This window comes from Erythrolamprus reginae, chromosome 2, assembly GCF_031021105.1.
Source record: "Erythrolamprus reginae isolate rEryReg1 chromosome 2, rEryReg1.hap1, whole genome shotgun sequence".
Taxonomy (NCBI): Eukaryota; Metazoa; Chordata; class Lepidosauria; order Squamata; family Dipsadidae; genus Erythrolamprus; species Erythrolamprus reginae.
Genome location: NC_091951.1, coordinates 9,723,166 through 9,745,784, shown reverse-complemented (window position 1 = coordinate 9,745,784; position 22,619 = coordinate 9,723,166). Strand labels below are relative to the sequence as shown.

General features: G+C 41.6%; 2 protein-coding genes across 2 annotated transcripts in view; one reads left to right on the top strand and one right to left on the bottom strand.

Moving 5' to 3' along the window:
• The window catches only part of LOC139159122 (vomeronasal type-2 receptor 26-like), a 38,487-nt gene extending 35,464 nt beyond the window's left edge, over positions 1-3,023 (bottom strand). Inside the window, exon 1 of the mRNA XM_070736481.1 lies at positions 2,910-3,023. Within this exon, the coding sequence (XP_070592582.1) occupies positions 2,910-3,023 (114 nt within the window). The remainder of the gene's footprint in view (positions 1-2,909) is intronic.
• Positions 3,024-3,849: 826 nt separating this feature from the next.
• Positions 3,850-21,372, top strand: LOC139159121 (vomeronasal type-2 receptor 26-like). Its single transcript, XM_070736480.1, has 8 exons — positions 3,850-4,100; positions 4,951-5,245; positions 7,862-8,764; positions 12,240-12,452; positions 13,692-13,708; positions 14,032-14,158; positions 15,009-15,276; positions 20,474-21,372. Exons 1-8 carry the CDS (start codon positions 3,850-3,852, stop codon positions 21,370-21,372), a joined length of 2,973 nt encoding a protein of 990 aa, XP_070592581.1.
• The last annotated feature ends 1,247 nt before the right edge of the window (positions 21,373-22,619 follow it).

Below are 22,619 nucleotides of genomic sequence, written 5' to 3'. Positions count from 1 at the left end.
GAGGGCCGGACGAGGAACAACAACTGGAAGCTGACCATGGAGAGATTCAACATGGAGATAAGGAGGAACTTCCTGACAGTCAGAGCGATCAAGCAATGGAACAACCTACCAGCGGACGTTGTGAACTCCAACACTCTGGACATTTTAAAGAGAAGATTTAAATAAATAAATAAATAAATAAATAAACAAACAAACAAACAAACAAACAAACAAACAAACAAACAAACAAACAAACAAACAAACACCTATACTTCGTGAGCTGCACTGGGTTCCTATTAGTCTTCAGGCACAATTCAAGACTTTGGGTATTACCTATAAAGTCCTAAATGGCTTAGGACCAAACTATTTACAGGACCGTCTCCCACCACATACCTCTCAGAGATCAATTAGAGCATACAGAATTGGCCTCCTAAAGGTCCTGTCAACTAAGCAATGCACTCTGTTGCTACCCAGGCTCTATGGAATTAACTCTCCCCCTGACATCCACACCAGCCCCACCCTGCTGGCTTTTCATAAGGCCATGAAGACCTGGCTATGCCGGCAGGCCTGGGGGCCCTGAATTAACAACGAGCTTGGCCACATATATGAATGCATAGGATTGAGGTATGTGCATGTTGTTGTGTTTATTTTATATAATCATATTAGGGTCTTAGAGTTTAGATAGTATTTTTGACTTCTTTTTATTGTTTTGTAATTTTTTATTGTTGTAAGCTGCCCTGAGTCCTTCAGGTTTGGGCGGTATAGAAGTCAAATTAATTAGATAGATAGATAGATAGATAGATAGATAGATAGATAGATAGATAGATAGATAGATAGATAGATAGACCAGGGAAAGATACCCTCCTAACTTTAGATTCGGGTTTCTCCAGTTGTACTAACATGGCCCCATTAATAAATTGGAACTTTGAAGAAGGCGAAGCCTTGAACTCTGATTTATTTATTGGATGCTATTTAGAACGCTTACAATAGGGAGTTGGAATAGGATAAGAAAAAGTGAGCAAGGATAAGAAAAGAAAAAGAAGCATTGATTTATTTTATTTTTATTTATGTATTTATTTAGTCCAATACATAATACACATTGAAGAGAATAGATATGTAGTAATATAACTAAAGAAACGAATAGAAGGAAAGATATAAAAGTATAGGTGAACATATTTGAAAGGAAGAAAAGATAAATGAGATAAGGAGAGACAATTGGACAGGGGACGGAAGGCACACTGGTGCACTTATGCACGCCCCTTACTGACCTCTAAGGAACCTGGAGAGGTCAATCGTGGATAGTCTAAGGGGAAAATGTTGGGGGTTAGGGGTTGACACTACTGAGTCAGATAATGAGTTCCATGCTTCAACAACTCAGTTGCTGAAATCATATTTTTTACAGTCAAGTTTGGAGCGGTTAATATTAAGTTTGAATCTGTTGCGTGCTCTTGTGTTGTTGTGATTGAAGCTGAGGTAGTCATTGACAGGTAGAACATTGCAGCATATGATCTTGTGGGCAATACTTAGATCGTGGCAATACTTCTGATTCTCTCTGTTACAGGGCATGAACAACTACGGTATCATAACTTTTTGTTTTACGATAATGGTAAAAAACAGTCATTTCTACAAATATCCATCAGTCTAATCTGTAAAACCCAGAATCAAAGTTTCATTCTTTGCCACATCGAGGTTGAAGTTCAGAAGTGGTTTCCATAAGCAAAGTAGTCATTTTTGCCATTTCAGCCATTGCCTAAGAACAAATCCAGGCTCCTTCTTAAGACTGCTGGATCGAAATATATAGGACAAATGACCTGAGGATCCATTCAGGTGTTTTCAAAGGGACCCATAGAAGGCCAACTCTGTGGGACCTAACTGGTTGCAGTCGGTGTTAGTGGGGGGGTCAGAGGTCGACCTCTAGGTTTCTCCCTTGTGGGGTGCCTCAGGGGTTGGTCCTCTCCCCCCTGCTATTTAATATCTACATGAAACCACTGGGTAAGATCATCCAAGGGCATGGAGTGAGGTATCATCAATATGCTGATGATATCCAGTTATACATCTCCACCCCATGTTCAGTCAATGAAGTAGTGGAAGTGATGTGCCGGTGCCTGGAGGCTGTTGGGGTCTGGATGGGTGTCAACAAGCTCAAACTCAATCCAGACAAGACGGAGTGGCAGTGAGTTTTGCCTTACAAGGACAATTCCATCTATCTGTCCATTATCCTGGGGGGGGGGATTATTGACCCCTCAGAGAGGGTTCGCAACTTGGGCATCCTCCTCGATCCACAGCTAACATTAGAACACCATCTTTCGGCTGTGGCGAGGAGGGCATTTGCCCAGGTTCGCCTGGCGCATCAGTTGCTGCCCTATTTGGACAGGGAGTCATTGCTCACAGTCGCTAATGCCCTTTTCACCTCGAGGTTCGATTACTGCAACGCTCTCTACATGGGGCTACCTTTGAAAAGTGTTCGGAAACTTCAGATCGTGCAGAATGCGGCCGCAAGAGCTATTGTGGGGCTTCCTAGATTCGCCCACATTTCTACAACACTCTGCGGCCTGCATTGGCTGCTGATCAGTTTCCGGTCACAATTCAAAGTGTTGGTTATAACCTTTAAAGCCCTACATGGCATTGGACCAGAATACCTCCGGAACCGCCTGCTACTGCATGAATCCCAGCTTTGCCTGCGGAGACTCATTGCTCCAGAGATTACGGGTTGCGAGTCCCTCCTGGTGAAGTTGGACTTAGGGGTTCAGGTGGGCTTGTTTCTCACATTACTCACTGTTGTTAGCCGCCCCGAGTCCACGGAGAGGGGCAGCATACAAATCCAATTAATAAATAAATATAATAAATAAGGAAAAAAAACATGAAATGTGTGTTAAGGATCAGCGTTCCCCGTAAGCTGTACGCGTCTGCACACTTGCCCCCCCAAATACCCCCCGCACACCCTTTTCCACGGGCACGCGCTCCCCATCTCCCTGACAGCCCACGAAGATTTTTGCAAAGATCATGTTGGCCATTACGGTGTCCTGGATTTTAACTTTGACCATGGTATCCTGCATTCTTGACTATTTGGAGTCTCCAAGCACTCTTCAAGGGTAGCCCCATGTAAAGCGCATCTCAATAATCAAGACAGGCCTGAGTGACTGTGCATAAAGCCTCCTGGTCCAAATAGGTTTGCAACTTGTAAATCAGGCAAACCTGGAGAAAGATCCCACTTGCCATAGCTGAGAGAGGCTCAGTTGTGGATCCAGGAAGACACCCAAATTGCGGACCCTGTCTTAAGGGGTCAATGTTTTCCCCCCCAGTACAACGGACAGACAGATAGAATGGTCCTTAGGTGGAAATGCCCATAACCACTTGGTTTGGTCTGGGTTGAGCTTGAGCCTGTTGGCCCCAATCCAGACCCTTACAGCTCCACACCCACCAGCCATGCCTACAGCACTGGTAAGGGGGGCGAAAGGAATTTCACCCCTGTTTCAAACTCTGTTGAAGAAGCTGATAATTTCTTTTTTTTTAAAGGTTCCCTTAACACAGCTTTGTGTTTTAGAGGCATATTATTCTGTTCCAGAGTGGAACATTTCAAAATAATGGTGATTTACTTTGCCTTCCTAATGACTCTCCAGGGATTTTCTCCAAACCTGCCTTTGAAACAAACACCAGAACAATGGAACTTTGGATGACCTCTTATCTCCAGGTCTGAAGGCATCATCATATATACCTCCTGGACCACTGAGAGTTGAAACAGAAGACAAGGACACATGAAGAGGGTTTAGTCTCTAAGATCTCTTTCAGACATAAAGATTTCACTGGGTTTCCTTTCAAGCAGGAAAGGAATCAAAGCCTCAGAATTGAGATTCATCTGATCCTTTTTAAATGGCTTCTGATGAGCCAGTGGCTAAGCAAGAAAGGCACATAATAGTTCTCATTTTTCTGCTACTCCTTACCCTGGTATCCCAGGAGATGCCACAAAGAAAATGCCCCTTAACTTTAAAAGAACATGGAAAATCATGGAGAAATCATTTCAAGCCAGGTCATTATGTCATTGGTGGAGTAATTTCAGCAAGGAAAGCTGTACGATCAATTTACAACTTCAGTGTGATTCCATCCAGCAATTTTTTTCTCTGGTGAGTAATTATGTACAGGTCACTTTGCCATCAATCCTTTTACTACTGATTTTACTTTTCTCTTTTCCCTTTACCTATATTGCTTTATGGAATGTTAGTAAGCCCATACCTGGACTACTGCACTCATTTTTGGTCATCACATTAGAAAAAAAGATCCTGAGATTTTGGAAAAGTGCAAAGAAGAGCAACTAAGATGATTAAAGGCATGGAGAAGAACAGCTGCAGGATTTAGGTTTGGCTGGTCTGGAGAAAAGAAAAGCAAGGGGTGACATGATAGCAGTATTTCAGTATTTGAGGGACAACTGATTTTTCAAGGAAACAGAGGACAAGACAAGGCACAGTGGATACAAAGCCAATCAAGGAGAGAAGAAGCCTGCAGTTAGGGAGAAACTTCCTAACAACGAGAACAATTGATCAGCTTGCTTTCAGAAGTTATAGGTATTTTGGTGATGGAGGTTTTTAAGAAGACACTTTTCTGAAATGGTAGGGTCTCCAGCTTGAGCAGGGGGTTCAATTAGAAGACCTCCAAAATCCTTTCCATTTCTCTTCTAAATTCTAAATAATTTAATTAATCTTCTCAGCAATTCCTTTTTTTAGACATTGTAGCCATTGAAATAACTATGAATATCATCCTTTTCCAGTTCCATGCATGCTTCTCACATTATTATTATTATTATTATTATTATTATTATTATTATTATTATTTATTAAATTTGTATGCCGCCCCTCTCCGTAGACATCCTATTTACCTTCCTAAGTTAAATCTTTACGTGTCTCCATTTAAGTCAAAGTAGATGTGAATGACTTTGATATTGAATTTGGGTAGTGATATGATACATAATTTATGCAGGAACCCAAAACAAGAAAGCTGGCATATCCTCTCCTTCTTGATTGCCATCCGTGAGATCAATCAGAACAATCTGATCCTACCCAACATCACTCTGGGTTACAATGTCCACGACAGTAACTTCAATGCAGAAATGAATGCTGAAGCCTTGTTAGACCTACTTTCTGCTGGAAAATTGGCAAGTGTTCCAAACTACAAATGTGGAAGTGAGAAAAATCTGCTAGTGCTTCTTGAAGGCACCGATTCTGACCTCTCCTACCATATTGCAACCATGCTGAACATCTACAAAGTCCCACAGGTAAGATTTGTGGATTTGAGACAAGGTTATAATCGATTTTGACCTAGGAGGTTTCCAAACATTTAGCAGATGGGTCATAAGTATTCAAACTGGACTGCAGGCACCCCCAAAATGTAAAGGGTTGTCATAAAGGATGTATTATGCTCAGGGCTATAGGTTGGTCTGGGATCTCAAAAAACAAAATAAGACAATGGCAACCATAGTAGCATATTTCTCAGAAGAGCTAAATGGATACTTCCCTGAAGTCAACTATTGCTTTATCTAGTATATCAAACCGAACAGGGCACAGGTTTGTTTATGCACCATTGGCTAAGAGTAAATAATTGATATTCATTTGCGGAAGGTATGGATGGGATCCATAGTATCCTCAAGTTGGTTTCATGGACGCCAGTGGTACATATAGCAATAGCAATAGCACTTAGACTTATATACCACTTCATAGTGCTTTACAGCTCTCTCTAAGATGTTTAGAGTCAGCATATTGCCCTCAACAATCAGGGTCCTCATTTTACCCACCTCAGAAGGATGGAAGGCTGAGTCAACCTTAAGCTGGTCATTGGAACTTCCTGACGTTCAGAGAGATCAACCAATGGAACAACCTACCAGCGGACGTTGTGAACTCCAACACTCTGAACATTTTAAAGAGAAGATTGAACTGCCACCTGACTGGTGTGCTTTAGGGTTTCTGCTTGGGCAGGGGGTTGAACTTGATGGCCTTCATGGTCCCTTTCAACTCTAAAAATGAATAAAAATAAATAAATAAATTTAGATTCGATCTGTCAAACTGCTGGCAGCTGGTGATCAGCAGAAGTAGCCTGCAGTACTGCACTCTAGCCACTGTGCCATTGCAGCTCTTATATACATACCATATATATATGATGGCAAGATTTTTAGCTATTCTTGGTTGTCCGTAAAAAATAATCAGGTTCCCATTCTGAAATGTGCTTCTTAGTGTTGTGAAAAATAATTAGGAAAGTGTAATGAAGTTCTAGAAAACTTCATCCCTTTTGGAAGCGCAGGAGAATATTATGGAATTCTATGCATCTGAATAGATACATATTTTTATTTTTTATTTTTTATTTTTTATTTATTTATTCATTTGTCCAATACACAAATACACAGGAAGTAATATATATAAGGATAAAAGTGAAAATAGAAGAGAAGATATATGAAAGGAAGAAAATATATGTGATATATGAGATAAAGGAAAGACAATTGGGCAGGGGACGAAAGGCACACTAGTGCACTTATGTACACTCCTTACTGGCCTCTTAGGAACCTGGAGAGGTCAATCGTGGATAGTCTAAGGGAGAAATGTTGGGGGTTAGGGGTTGACATTATTGAGTCCAGTAATGAGTTCCACGCTTCGACAACTCAATTGTTAAAGTCATATTTTTACAGTCAAGTTTGGAGCGGTTCGTATTAAGTTTGAATCTGTTGCGTGCTCTTGTGTTGTTACGGTTGAAGCTGAAGTAGTCATTGACCGGTGGGACGTTGCAGCATATGATCTTGTGGGCAATACTTAAATCGTGTTTTAGGCACCGTAGTTCTAGGCTTTCTAGACCTAGGATTGTTAGTCTATTTTCGTAGGATATTCTGTTTCGAGTGGAGGAATGAAGGGCTCTTCTGGTGAAATATCTTTGGATGTTTTCAAGGGTGTTAATGTCTGAGATGTGGTATGGGTTCCAGACAGATGAGCAGTAGTCAAGGGTGGATCTGGCAAACGTTTTGTAGGCTCTTTTGAGTAGTGTGAGATTGCCGGAGCAGAAGCTACATAGGATCAGGTTAACAACTCTAGAGGCCTTTTTGGCGATATTGTTGCAGTGGGCTTTAGCACTTAGGTCATTTGATACTAGTATTCCAAGGTCTTTTACTGAGTGTGGGTTGGCTGTGAGAGTTTGTTTATTCAGTTCGTATATGAGGTTTGGATTCTTTTTGCCGATGTGGCGGGTAGAGCATTTGTTGGTAGATATTTGAAGTTGCCAGGTGTTAGACCAGTCTGAGACAAAGTCGAGGTCTTTTTAGAGAGTGAGTGATTTGTCAGTGGTGTTGAAAAGTTTTACGTCATCGGCAAAAAGAACACAGTTGCTTTCGATATGGTCACAAAGGTCATTGATGTAGAGAATGAAGAAAAGGGGACCTAGTACACTTCCCTGGGGAATGCCGCTTTTGACAGGGACGGGGGTGGGAATGGCGCTTCCAATTTTAACAATTTGTTGCCTGTTTGACAGGAATGCAGTAATCCAGGTGTGGAGGAGTCCTGAGATGCCATAGGATTTGAGTTTTAGGAGTAGTTTGTCATGGACCACTGAGTCGAAGGCTTTGCAAAAGTCAATATAGATTGCATCAATGGATTTTCCTTAATCTAGGAGGGTAGTCCAAATGTTTTTTCAGTGAAGTAGTTGTAGGTATATATTAAATAGTTTAATTGAAGTCATAATTAGAGAGAGCTAGTGAGAATGAGAAGGGATTATGTGTTCTTGAGAACTGGACCTCCCTTGAAGAAAGAAAACTGGTCTTGTCCCTTATCACAATTATCTCCCAATTTACTTACAATTTAAAGGGAACAAAATTGAGTTTGCTGGACACTATCATTTTCTTAATATTTTTCTCCAGATCTCATATGCTTTTGTTTCTGATGATATGAATGATAAAACCCATTTTCCTTTTTTCTACCGAATGCTCCCAAAAGAAGGAACCCAATATCCAGGGATCGTTAAACTGCTGCGCTATTTCAGATGGACTTCAGTGGTTCTTATTGCTCCAGAAACTGATAATGGAGAAAAGTTTGTGAAAGCTCTAACACATTTACTGACCAAAAATAGTATTTGTGTTGTTTTCGTGCAGTGGATCCCAACATTGCGAACTAAGCCATTTAAAATGAACTCTGCTTTGTACTACAAATGGAGACAAGTCAATGTATTTATTTACTATGCAGAATCTACTTTGCAGAGGACATATGTCTATGGGATGCACCTCATCGAGAACATATTTAAATTTTTCATAAAACCTAAAGTAAAAAAAATCTGGGTGCTGACAGCTATGTGGGATCTCTCGTTCTATTTGAGACACAACACTTTCCGATACATTGATGGCATTTTCTCTTGCTCTATCCAGTCGAAGAACTGGATAAAATATGACACAGCTGATTTTCTTGACTCTTCAGTCAGTCAATTTGCAACGAAAGCTTTTACATGTTTACTTGAAAAGCATCCCTTCCCTGCTAAACGATCGGTAAGATGCAAAGAGAGAGAAGAACTGGACACTCTGTCACAGAAGGAGATTGAAAACATCCTTTCTCTTGGCCATCATATTTATCACACCATCAGGGCTTTGGCAAGGGCCTTAGATGCAGCCTCTTTCTCCAGATCCAGGAAGAGGCTAATAGGTGGATGTGCCTTGAAACTGGAAAGGCTGCGAGCTTGGCAGGTATTTCTTGCTCCATCAGAGATATCTCTGCTAAAATCAAGAATCATTGATACTACCAGTAATGTTATTGATTACTATCAGTTGAGAATGGTAAAGTAAATACAGTATAGCATATCGGTGGGTGGACATCAGGATTTTTTCAAGAGGTATTTATTCCAATGACCAGATTTGCATATCACAGTGTTCCCTCGATTTTCGCGGGGGATGCATTCCGAGACCACCCGCGAAAGTCGAATTTCCACGAAGTAGAGATGCGGAAGTAAATACACTATTTTTGGCTATGAACAGTATCACAAGCCTTCCCTTAACACTTTAAACCCCTAAGTTGCAATTTCCCATTCCCTTAGCAACCATTTAGATTATTACTCACCAGGGTTATTTCTTAAAGTTTATTTAAAAAAATATTTATTAAAGGCGGACAAAAGTTTGGCAATGACATATATGACATCATCGGCCAGGAAAACCCGTGGCATAGGGGAAAAAACACTAAGTATTTTTTAATTAATATTTTGTAATTAATATTTTTGAAAAGCTGTGGTATAGACTTTTCACGAAGTTTGAACTCGCGAAAATCGAGGGAACACTGTATATCAATTGGGATTGAAATTGATATAGTATGGAAGAGGTTGATTTGGGGAATAAAATAGGCTCCCTGTGTCAGGGTTCCAAATAGCATCCAAAAGTAAATCAGAGTCTATGACAGGAATATGACAACAAGATGGTGGATGAAATTACCCAAATGGCAGTAAAGGGAGATATTGTGGTTATGGGTTATTTCAACATGCCTGATGTTGACTGGAATATCACCAATGCCCTTACATGCAAAAGTAAGAATATAGTAGAGGCCTTTACAGGAGCAGCTCTGGCACAGCTGGTTAAGACACCAACTAGAGGGGAGAATATTCTAGATTTAGTTTTTATGAATGGGAATTGGGTTTCAGAGGTTAAGGTGGGAGAAAATTTAGGTTGCAGTGACCATCTATGTTTGTGGTTTGATGTAAAAACTGATTGTGAGCAATCCTATACTGCAACCAAAGTATTGGATTTCAGAAAAACAAATGTTAATGCAATGGGGGAATATTTAAATAATGAATTAAAGGGGAGGGATAAAATGGCAGGAGAAAGCACCCAGTGGACTGTATTAAAAAAGGCCATCTTAAAAGCCACAGGACTGTATGTAAGGCAAATAACTAAAGGTAAAAGGAAGAAGAAACCGCTATGGTTTAGCAATGATGTAAGGGCTATAGTCAATGAAAAGAAGGCTGCCTATAGGAGGTATAAAGAGTCTGGAAGTATAGCTGATAGAGAGGTGTATAAAATGAGACAGAAGGAGGCGAAACAGATAATATATGCTGCTAAAGCCTCAAAAGAGGAAGAAATTGCCAAATCGGTAAAGAAGGGGGATAAAACCTTCTTCAGATATATTAGCGATAGGAAGAAGAAAAACTGCAGCATCATGAAGCATCATTGATGGGAATAAGGAAATTGCTGACCATTTCAATAGCTACTTCTGTTAAGTTTTCTCAAAAGACACCTTACAAAATAATACTGTAGAGGGATATAGCATTGCTTCCAGCTGTACGGATTCAGCTCCAGTGATCTTAGAAGCCGATGTCTTAGAAGAACTTGAACGATTAAAGATAAATAAGGCAATGGGTCCAGATGGCATCCACCCCAGAGTTCTTAAAGAACTCAGATCTGTCATTGCTACCCCCCTGACTGATTTGTTTAACCAATCCCTGTTAACAGGAGATGTTCCTGAGGATTGGAGAATGGCTAGTGTTGTGCCTATCCACAAGAAGGGCAGTAGAGAAGAAGCTGGTAACTACAGGCCAGTTAGCTTGACATCAGTTATAGTTAAAATGATGGAGACTCTACTCAAAAAGAGGATAAATCAGCACCTAAAAAACAATAACTTATTGGACCCAAATCAGCATGGCTTTACTGAAGGCAAATCATGTCAGACTAATCTCATTGATTTCTTTGACCTTGTCACAAAGGTGTTGGATCAAGGTGGTGCCGTGGATATTGCCTATCTGGACTTCAGCAAAGCCTTTGATACGGTTCCACATAAAGAGCTGATAGATAAATTAGTGAAGATTGGACTTAATCCCTGGATATTTCAGTGGATTTCAAGCTGGCTGAAGCATAGACATCAGAGAGTCATTGTTAATGGCGGGTATTCTGAGCAGAGACAGGTTACAAGCGGTGTGCCACAAGGGTCTGTTCTGGGTCCTATTCTTTTTAATATGTTTGTGAGTGACATAGGGGACGGTTTGGTAGGGAAGGTTTGCCTATTTGCCGATGACTCTAAAGTGTGTAATAGGGTTGATATTCCTGGAGGGGTCTGTAATATGGTAAATGATTTAGCTTTACTAGATAAATGGTCAAAGCAATGGAAACTGCAGTTTAATGTTTCCAAATGTAAAATAATGCACTTGGGGAAAAGGAATCCTCAATCTGAGTATTGCATTGGCAGTTCTGTGTTAGCAAAAACTTCAGAAGAGAAGGATTTAGGGGTAGTGATTTCTGACAGTCTCAAAATGGGTGAGCAGTGTGGTCGGGCAATAGGAAAAGCTAGTAGGATGCTTGGCTGCATAGCTAGAGGTATAACAAGCAGGAAGAGGGAGATTGTGATCCCCTTATATAGAGTGCTGGTGAGACCACATTTGGAATACTGTGTTCAGTTCTGGAGACCTCACCTACAAAAAGATATTGACAAAATTGAATGGGTCCAAAGACGGGCTACAAGAATGGTGGAAGGTTTTAAGCATAAAACGTATCAGGAAAGACTTAATGAACTCAATCTTTATAGTCTGGAGGACAGAAGGAAAAGGGGGGACATGATCGAAACATTTAAATATGTTAAAGGGTTAAATAAGGTTCAGGAGGGAAGTGTTTTTAATAGGAAAGTGAACACAAGAACAAGGGGACACAATCTGAAGTTAGTTGGGGGAAAGATCAAAAGCAACGTGAGAAAATATTATTTTACTGAAAGAGGAGTAGATCCTTGGAACAAATTTCGAGCAGACGTGGTTGGTAAATCCACAGTAACTGAATTTAAACATGCCTGGGATAAACATATATCCATTGTAAGATAAAATACAGGAAATAGTATAAGGGCAGACTAGATGGACCATGAGGTCTTTTTCTGCTGTCAGTCTTCTATGTTTCTATGTTTCTATGTCTGAGGCAAAGTATTCCTCAACGTTCCAACTTATTAACAGAGCCATGTTGGCACGTCTGGGAGAAACCCAAATCTAAAGCTACCAGGGTTTCTCCACCGTTTAAAGTTCATTCCCTTGTTCCCACACCCCCAAGTTCATCACATTGACCATTCACCTTCTGCCAATGTGTCCGTTACACCTATCAGCTTATGGGCGGGGAATTTGTTATGGCCAGCATGTGACATATGCAGACCTTGGGCCTTGAGTTGGTAAAGGTGACATCCCTGATCTAGTGAATCAGAAAACCCAAGTTGGAGAAGGTTGTAATTGAAATCAAGTGATTCTTCTATAAAGGGCTGCAGTTTTTCTTATTGACAATGTTATCCTTACCATGCCAGCTTCATCATTTCCTGCAGAACACCCAGTTTCACAATAGATCCATGGATGGGGTGTATTTGGACAAGAATGGCGAGCTGGGAGCTGACTTTGACATTGTGAACTACGTGCAATTTCCAAATAGAACTTTTCTTAGAGTGAAATTTGGCAGTTTTGCAAGAGAGTCATCCCAGGAACCCAGATTTGTCATTGAATGGCCCCAGAGGTTTAACAAGGTAGCAAAAACCAATTCATTCACCACATTTCTAATATTTATATCACCAGTACTAATAAGTACAACACATTCTCTGTGCACCTCATTTAATAATAATAATAATAATAATAATAATAATAATAATAATAATGCTTGTAGTCTATGCTTGTAGTCAGTCTGTGCGATCTTTTTGCAGCAGCTGAGTACGTGATCGATTGTTTCATCTGTTTCTTTACAGAGTCTGCACTTTGGATCGTCTGTTGATTTTTTTTTTTGTCAAAGCCAGAATTGAAAAATCAACAGACGATCCAAAGTGCAGACTCTGTAAAAAAACAGATGAAACAATCGATCATATACTCAGCTGCTGCAAAAAGATCGCACAGACTGACTACAAGCATAGACATGATGCTGTGGCACAGATGATCCACTGGAACTTGTGCTGGAACTACCATTTACCCATGGCAAAGAACTGGTGGGATCATAAGCCCGAAAAAGTGGTCGAAAATGAGCAAGCAAAGCTACTGTGGGACTTCAGACTGACCAAATTCTGAAGCATAGCACACCAGACATTGTGATCGTGGAGAAAAAGGAAGTATGGATCATCGACATCGCAATCCCAGGAGACAGCAGAATGGAGGAGAAGCAGCTAGAGAAATTAATGAAATACGATGATCTAAAAATTGAGCTGCAACGACTCTGGCATAAGCCAGTGAAAGTGGTCCCAGTGGTACTTGGCACGCTGGGCGCAGTTCCAAAGGATCTCAGCGGACATTTGAAGACCAACGGAATTGACAAAATCTCCATCTGTCAATTGCAAAAGGCCGCTTTACTGGGATCGGCAAACATAATTTGCCGCTACATCACACAGTCCTAGGTGCTTGGGAAGCGCCCGACTGGTGATGAAATATGAAATCCAGCATAGTGATCTCGTTTGCTGTGTTGTATTGACATAATAATAATAATAATAATAATAATAATAATAATAATAATAATAATAATAATAATAATAATAGTAATATTAAAAATAAAAATAAAAATATGAACCCAAATTTTAAGCCTCTTTTAGGGCGGAAATGTGTGTCTTATACTCCAAAAGTATGGTAGGAATAGGAATGTTCCCAATTTTGCTGTTTCAAAATTTTTGGCCTATATCTGAAATTCCCATTAGGACCTTATTGATTTACCTTACTATTCCTTTATTCAACAAGTCATTCTTAAAACGTATTCCTTTATGTTCCCTATTTTTTTCCTTTCTGCTTAGAGTCTGCCTCTTTCCAGGTGTGTAGAAAGTTGCCAATCTGGATTTTTCAAAGTGGGTTATGAAGGGAGGCCCATTTGCTGTTATGATTTTGTTTCTTTTTACAAACGATTTGCAATCGTTTCACGTCTCCGGAGAGGAGCGGCATACAAATCCAATAAATAAATAAATAAAAATATGGTAGGAATAGGAATGTTCCCAATTTTGCCGTTTCAAAAATTTTGGCCTATATCTGAAATTCCCATTAGGACCTTATTGATTCTTCCTTACTATTCCTTTATTCAACAAATCATTCTTAAAACGTATTCCTTTATGTTCCCCATTTTTTCCCCCTTATGCTTAGAGTCTACCTTTTTCCAGGTGTGTGGAAAGTTGCCAATCTGGATTTTTCAAAGTGGGTTATGAAGGGAGGCCCATTTGCTGTTATGACTGTGTTTCTTGTGCAGAAGGCACCTTCTCCAGTGAGGAAGGTGAGTGAACAATATCAGCGGCAAAAGCCTATCTCCGGGGGCGATGGGCACTGAAGAAATATGACAATAAATAAACAGTTTCTGTTAATGTTTTGCCTCTATGTTGTACTTTGCTTGTTCTGTTCATGAAAAAAATGATAAGGAACTGGAAAAAGGACAATCCCTCACTAACTTTCATTCTTCTTCTTCTATTTAGTCAGTTATTGTTAAGTCTGTAAAAAGAAATTCTGTAAAATACTGTCTCTGTAAATTTTAAAATGTGAATAAATCAAGGTCGCGTCTGATTGGTTAAGACGCACGGCCGTTTCTTTTAGGCGCGAGCCTTTAAAGTATAAATAGAGCTGCTTTTGACACTGACAGCTCAGACGCGTTTCCTGGCTGAAGTCACTTGTTCGAGCTGAATAAACGGAACCGTCTGTACGATTCCTGACTGGTCTGATTCATTTCACTGGCGACGAGAGAACGAAGAATCCACGTGTCAAGAATGAACAACCTCCAGATCGGCCGGGCTCCCGACTTCTTCGACCCCGAAAAGTCATCATGGGACGCCTACATGGCAAAATTCGAGATTTTCCTCGAAGCGGCAGGAATGGGAGAAGCAGAAGCCGACAGGAAGCGGGCGATATTTCTAAATTATTGCGGGACTGAAATCTTCGACCTTGTTCAAACACTGACCGACCCGCTCCCGGCTAAGAACGTTCCTTGGGACGACCTCCAAACGAGACTCGCCAATCATTTCAAACCAACGAAACCTGCCGTAGTCTACAGACATCAATTTTCCAGAATGACACAACGTGAGTCGGAATCCATAAACCAATTCGCCACACGACTTCGCACGGTACTGTCAAAGTGCAAATTTGACAACCCGGAAGCTCGCCTCACCGACGCTCTTATTTTTGGGATGAAAAACGCCGCGGTCCGAAATAAAATACTAACAGAAGATGAGCCAACGCTTCAATCTGTCATCAAGCTGGCTCAAACTGCCGAAGTAGCTGACGCGGCCGCAAAAGAACTAAAGGAACACGAGAAAAAAGAAACCGTTTCAAAGATCTCCGTTGCTGGCTCCCACGCCGAGGCACCAGATGACCTCAGCCCAGCTGCCACGGACGACGACACCTGTCTTCTGCTGCCATCTGACCAAGCCAGACAGCCCAGATACCAACGACCATCCAACCCTTGCCCTGGATGCCGAGGGAACCACGCAAGACAACGCTGCCCTTTCCGCGACGCCATTTGCCGCCGTTGCAACCGGCGCAGACACATCGCAGAGGCATGCAGAGCGCCCCTTCCCGAGGAGTCCTTCTCTGCACCCCGCCAACCGAGATTCAACAATCAGGCACAACAACCGCGAGACAACAAATTTTCCAGAGGCTTCAACCGCAGAAACTACTCCACCGCTAACCATGACTACTCACGAGGTAACGCACAAACTTACGTAAATTGCGCAAATACAAAAAAGGGGAGCAAAATTGTTATCTCCTTACATTTAAATGGCAAACCCTGTAATTTGGAATTAGACACAGGGTCAAAGTACTCTATTATGCCTTGGGACAAATTTAAAATGTACATGCCAAATTTTATTAAATCTGATTTAATGCAATCAACTCTGGTTATAAGGGATTTTCAGGGAAATGTTATACCTGTATTGGGTAAAGTAGATGTGCCTGTTCAATTTAAGAAATGTAAATGTTCTCTTCCATTGGTTGTGGTTGAGGGAGCTAAACACTCCCTCCTTGGGTTAACATGGATGTCTCCTCTAGGCATTGAAATATCGGGAATTTGTAATATTAATGCTGATAATGATGTTCCTAACTTTGTTCAAGAGTTCCCTGAGGTTTTCAGCCCTACTTTGGGCACATATAATGGGCCGCCTATTTCTTTTTCTCTAGACCCAAAGGTTCCCCCTGTCAGACTTAAGCCTCGCAGGGTCCCTTTACCACTCCTCCCCAAATTGGACATCCAACTGGATAAACTTATAGCTCAGGGCATTCTAGTCCCGGTGGAACAAGGGCCATGGGAAACCCCTATAGTCACACCGCTTAAACCTGATGGCTCCTTAAGGGTCTGTGCAGATTACAAAGCAACGATAAACAAAGCCCTCCAACACCACCCATATCCAATTCCGGTAGTCCAACAGCTCCTGCACTCACTGGGGGAGGGAAGGGTCTTCTCTAAAATCGACCTCGCACAGGCATACCAACAGCTCCCGGTCGATGAGGCCACATCCCTGGCACAGACCATAGTTACTCACAGGGGTGCTTTCAGGTGCACCCGCTTACAATTTGGGGTCAGCATAGCCCCAGGCATTTTCCAAAGCCTAATGGAGCGGTTACTGGCAGGCATAAAAGGAACCACCCCATATTTTGATGATATACTTATCTCAGGGGACGACCAGTCACAATTAAATGACAGAATTAGAGAAGTATTGTCCAGGCTACAATCCAGGGGTTTGAGAGTAAAAGCAGACAAATGTGTATGGGGAGCCAAAAGCATCGAATTTCTGGGTTACAGAATAGACGGTGAGGGAATCCACCCCACAACAGAAAAATTAAAAGCCATAACAGAAGCACCCGAGCCAAATAATAAGACGGAACTCCAAGCATTCCTGGGCCTTCTTAATTTTTATTCTATCTTTCTAAAACAGAAGGCAACGGCAGCAGAACCGCTACACAGACTGCTGCAGAAGGGAATTCCCTGGACCTGGGGCACACCTGAGCACGAAGCTTTTTGCAAAATAAAACAATTATTGACATCTAAAAGCGTAGTGGTTCAATACAGCTCAACCTTGCCCATAAGGCTTACATGTGATGCTTCGGCTTATGGGGTAGGCGGGGTATTAGCTCATATAATGCCCAACAAAACAGAAGCCCCAATCGCTTTTTTCTCCAGGACATTGTCCATGGCCGAAAGGAATTATAGCCAACTGGACAAAGAGGCATTGGCCCTAGTTTCCAGCGTGAAGAAATTTCACAACTACCTGTGTGGGAGGAGTTTTGAACTTATTACAGATCACAAACCCCTATTAGGTCTATTGGCTTCCAACAAACCAACTCCTCCTTTCATGTCCCCCAGATTGATTAGGTGGGCGCTATTTTTATCTGGATACCAATATGAGTTAAACCACAAAGGGGGGAAAGCAATTAACCATGCAGATGGCCTAAGCAGATGCCCCATGCCTGAATTAGTTAAAGACCCAACCCCAGCAGAAGACATATTGCTACTAGACTTTGAGGAAAATCCTCTGACCACAGCCAAAGAGGTAGCTGAACACACCAAAAAGGACCCAATATTGTTAAAAGTTATTAACTGTATTCAAAAGGGTTGGATAGGAGATCATGAGGAAGCAGGACTAACAGAATTTAAAGCAAAAAGGTTGGAATTGTCTTATATGAAGGGTTGTATTTTATGGGGTGACAGGGTAGTCATCCCTAACAGTTTAAAACAAAAAGTGCTATGTATGCTACATGAGGGCCACCCAGGTATTGTTAGAATGAAGGGCTTGGCCAGAGGACACTTGTGGTGGCCAGGCCTAGACTCAGACATCAAGCAATGGGTAGCAAACTGTGACCCTTGCCAGGAGTCACGTCCCAATCCCCCCAAAACAACACCAATTGAATGGGAGAAACCCACTGGGCCATGGTCATGCATACACATCGATTTTGCAGGCCCTATTGGATCCCAAAACTTTTTGATTGTAGTAGATGCTTTCTCCAGATGGGTAGAAATAATAGCCATGCAAAACATCACTACTTGTGCCACCATAAAGGCTTTGTATCACTTGTTTGCCACGCATGGGTGTCCAGACATCCTGGTTTCTGATAATGGGCCACAATTGACTGCCAGACAATTTGAATGTTTTCTCAGTAATTTGGGGGTCAGACACGCCCTCACATCTCCTTATTCGCCATGGGTTAATGGTCTGGCAGAACGTTATGTTCGGGTGGCCAAAGAGGCACTGCGCAGGGCAGGCCCAGGGGAATTACAACACAATTTGGATAAATTCCTATTAATGCAACATATCACCCCAAATTCCATCACTAATAAAAGCCCTGCAGAAATTCTATTGGGTCGAAAAATAAGGTCCCCTCTGGACAGGTTGCACCCCCATTATTGTACAACAAATTATAATGATGTAACAGGTAGAATACCTGAAAGAAGTATGTACCTAGGGCAAAATGTATTTGCTAAAAATTTTGATGGGGGTTTAAACTGGCTCAAAGGAAAAATACTCCAGCAAACAGCTCCTAAAACATATTTTGTTTTACTAGAGGATGGCCGCACATGGAAGCGGCACATAGATCACCTCCGGGGGCGTTTAACACCTGACAATGATCAAACCGCTAACCAACATTCTTCCCCCCAAGCAGACTCTCACACAGAGCCTGAACTTTTTGATTGTTTAATGGACTCACCACGGCCAGGATTCTCCAACAACGACTCCGAGCCGTCCTCCTCGTCAGGAACCGGTGCAACGCCATCAAATCCTCAGCCGCAGGCCGGAGCCCCAACTTGGGCCCAGCCGCGGACAAGAGACTGCAACGAGCCATCCTCCTCCGTTGAGTTCACAGACGCAAATGATCTGCGCAGGTCTGAGCGACTTTCACGCAGGCCAAGCAGACTGGAGGATTACATCACATGGCTCACTGATTGACAGTTGCGCTCAACCAATGAGGGAGGGGTGTTAAGTCTGTAAAAAGAAATTCTGTAAAATACTGTCTCTGTAAATTTTAAAATGTGAATAAATCAAGATCGCGTCTGATTGGTTAAGACGCACGGCCGTTTCTTTTAGGCGCGAGCCTTTAAAGTATAAATAGAGCTGCTTTTGACACTGACAGCTCAGACGCGTTTCCTGGCTGAAGTCACTTGTTCGAGCTGAATAAACGGAACCGTCTGTACCATTCCTGACTGGTCTGATTCATTTCAGTTATCCTATAACAGGGGTGTCAAACTCAAGGCCTGGGGGCTGGATCTGGCCTATGATGTGCGTAAATATGGCCTGTGGGGCTACCCTGGAAACAGCAAAGGACCGGCCTACAGTTCCTCTGTCAGCAAAAACAGAGCTTGGGAAGGCCACACACATCCCTCTTGAGCTCTGTTTTTGGCTGCAATGGCCTCCTACAGCCCTCTGCCAGTGAAAATGGAGCTTTGAAGGGCTGCGAATGATCGGGCCACCACAAACCCCCCTGACACTAATGACATTGAGCTGGCCACACCCATCCTTCTACCGCACGAATCCCAGCGGCCGATAAGGTCCCACAGAGTTGGCCTTTTCCGGGTCCCTTCGACCAAACAATGTTGTTTGGCGGGCCCCAGGAAAAGAGCCTTCTCTGTGGCGGCCCCAGCCCTCTGGAATCAACTCCCCCCAGAGATTAGAACGGCCCCCACACTCCTTGTCTTTCGCAAATTACTCAAGACCCAGCTTTATCACCAGGAATGGGGGAGTGAAGATTTATTTATTTATTTACTTACTTATTTATTTACTTATTTATTTACTTATTTACTTACTTGCTTATTTGTTTATTCATTCATTCATTCATTTATTTATTTATTAGATTTGTATGCCGCCCCTCTCCAAAGAGTCGGGGCGGCTCACAACACAATAAAACAATTCATGACAAATCTAATAATTTACAATTTAAAATATTTTAAAAACCCCATTATTAAGCAGACATATATACAAACATACCATACATAAATTATATAGGTCCGGGGGAGATATCTCAGTTCCCCCATGCCTGATGATAAAGGTGGATTTTGAGGAGTTTACGAAAGGCAAGGAGGGTACAGGCAGTTCTAATCTCTGGGGGGAGCTGGTTCCAGAGAGTCAGGGCCGCCACAGAGAAGGCTCTTCCCCTGGGGCCCGCCAACCGACATTGTTTAATTGACGGGACCCAGAGAAGGTCCACTCTGTGGGACCTAATCAGTCGTTGGGATTCATGCAGCAGAAGGCGGTCTCGGAGATATTCCTTTCCCCTAGGCCATTACAAGTTATGCATGGTATGTTTGTGCGTATGTTTGGTTTTTATAATAAGGGTTTTTAGTTGTTTTATTAATTGGATTGTTACATGTTGTTTTTATCATTGTGGTTAGCCGCCCCGAGTCTGCGGAGAGGGGCAGCATACAAATCCAATAAATAAATAAATAAATAATAATAATAATAATAATAATAATAATAATAATCCTGGTGATGCCCACCTGGCCTTCCACGATCAAACACAACTTTGGTGCAGCCCTCAATGAAATTGATACCCCTGCCCTATAAGGTTTTCTTGGGAAAAAAAAATCAGAAAATATTAAAAATCTTCCTTTCTTCAGATGCAGATTATTGCACCAAATGTCCAGAAGATCAGCATCCCAATAAGGAGCAAGATCAATGCCTCCCTAAGGAAATAAGCTTTCTCTCCTATCAAGAATATTTGGGAATCATTGTGGTTTCACTTGCAGTCCTCTTCTCCTTAATTACTGCCTTAGTGTTAGCAATCTTCACTAAACATGCAAATACTCCCATTGTCAAAGCCAATAATCGGAGCCTCTCCTACATCTTTCTCATCTCACTTCAGCTTTCTTTCTTAACAACCTTCCTCTTCATTGGACGCCCAAGGAAAGTCACCTGCCTTTTTCGGCAAACAGCTTTCAGCATAATCTTCTCAGTTGCGGTTTCTTCCGTCTTGGCCAAAACAATCATGGTGATGCTAGCCTTCCTAGCTACAAAGCCAGGAAACAGAGTGAGAAAATGGCTGGGAAGGAGTTTGACTAACTCCATCATCCTTTGTTCTTCCGGTATTCAGGTGATCATTTGCAGCATCTGGCTTGTGGTCTCTGCTCCATTTCCTGATTCTGATATGCACTCCCAGTCAGGAGAGATTGTACTTCAGTGTAACGAAGGCTCTCTTGCCATGTTTTATATTGCTCTCGGTTACATGGGCCTCCTGGCCACCATTTGCTTCGTAGTGGCTTTCCTGGCCAGGAATCTCCCTGGGTCTTTCAACGAAGCCAAGCTGATCACCTTCAGTATGCTGGTCTTCTGTAGTGTCTGGGTATCTTTTGTACCCACCTACCTGAGCACCAAAGGGAAGTACATGGTGGGTGTGCAGATCTTCTCAATCTTGGCCTCCAGTGCTGGCCTACTGGGCTGCATCTTCATTCCCAAGTGCTACATTATTTTAATAAGACCAGATCTGAATATAAAGGAACAGCTAATAGTGAAAACATAAATTATTCGTTTTCTGCATTTTTCTCTCTACAGATCATAAATTATGTACATCCTCTCTTATCTCTAAAATTATTTGTATGAAACTTTAAAGTTGTGTGAACTTCGATATCTACATATTGTAACAATGATGATGTAATATTGGAATTCTTGGAAGTCTATACATTTGCCAAGACAGGCGAATGCTGTTCTAGAAAATTCATCAGTATTAGCGGTGCAATCTCTCCTTTAGTGGGAAACATTTTCTATTTGTTTAGGATAATGTCTTTACTTTTTTATGGCTATCATCATACACTGTTCAAAAAAAAAAAGGGAGCACTCAAAGAACACATCCTAGATCTGAATGAATAAAATATATTATATTATATTATATTATATTTATTAGATTTGTATGCTGCTCCTCTCTGAAGACTCGGTGCGGCTCACAACATAACAGTGATACAATGCATTACAAATCCAATAGTAGAAAAATAAAATCAATTTTAGAAACATTAATAACATAGTAAAACCCCTAACTATACAATCATACACATTCAACCTAATCCATCATACAGTAAGGCCGAAAATGTAACAAAAAAGGGGGAGAGGGTGGTAATTATCCCCACGCCTGGTGACAAAGGTGGGTCTTCAACATTTTATGGAAGACAAGAGTTCAAATCTCTGGAGGGAGTTGATTCCAGAAGGCTGGGGCCGCCACAGAGAAGGCTCTTCCCCTGGGTCCCACCAGCCAACATTGTTTAGTTGACAGGACCCGGAGAAGGCCAACTCTATGGGACCTAATCGGTTGCTGGGATTCGTGCGGCAGAAGGCGGTCCTGGAGATATTCTGGTCTGATGCCATGAAGGGCTCATTGAATATGCTCATTGAATACTTTGTTCTGTACAAAGGTGCACAACAGCATGTGAAATTGATTGTCAATCAATGTTGCTTCCTAAGTGGACAGTTTGATTTCACAGAAGTTTGATTTACTTGGAGTTATATTGTGCTGTTTAAGTGTTCCCTTTATTTTTTTGAGCAGTATATTATTATACTGTTTGTTGGAATCCTCTGGGAGTTGGGCAGCATATGCAGGATTAATAAATAATAAATAAATTGTTGTTGTTTTTGTTGTTGTTGTTATCATTACCACTACCACTACTACTACCACCTCTTCTGAAGCATATTCACCAAATGCTAGCAATATAGAGTCAAATTAAGTTTTATATCTATTGTAATATATGTGTGATTCCAAACAAATTTGCTTTTGTAATC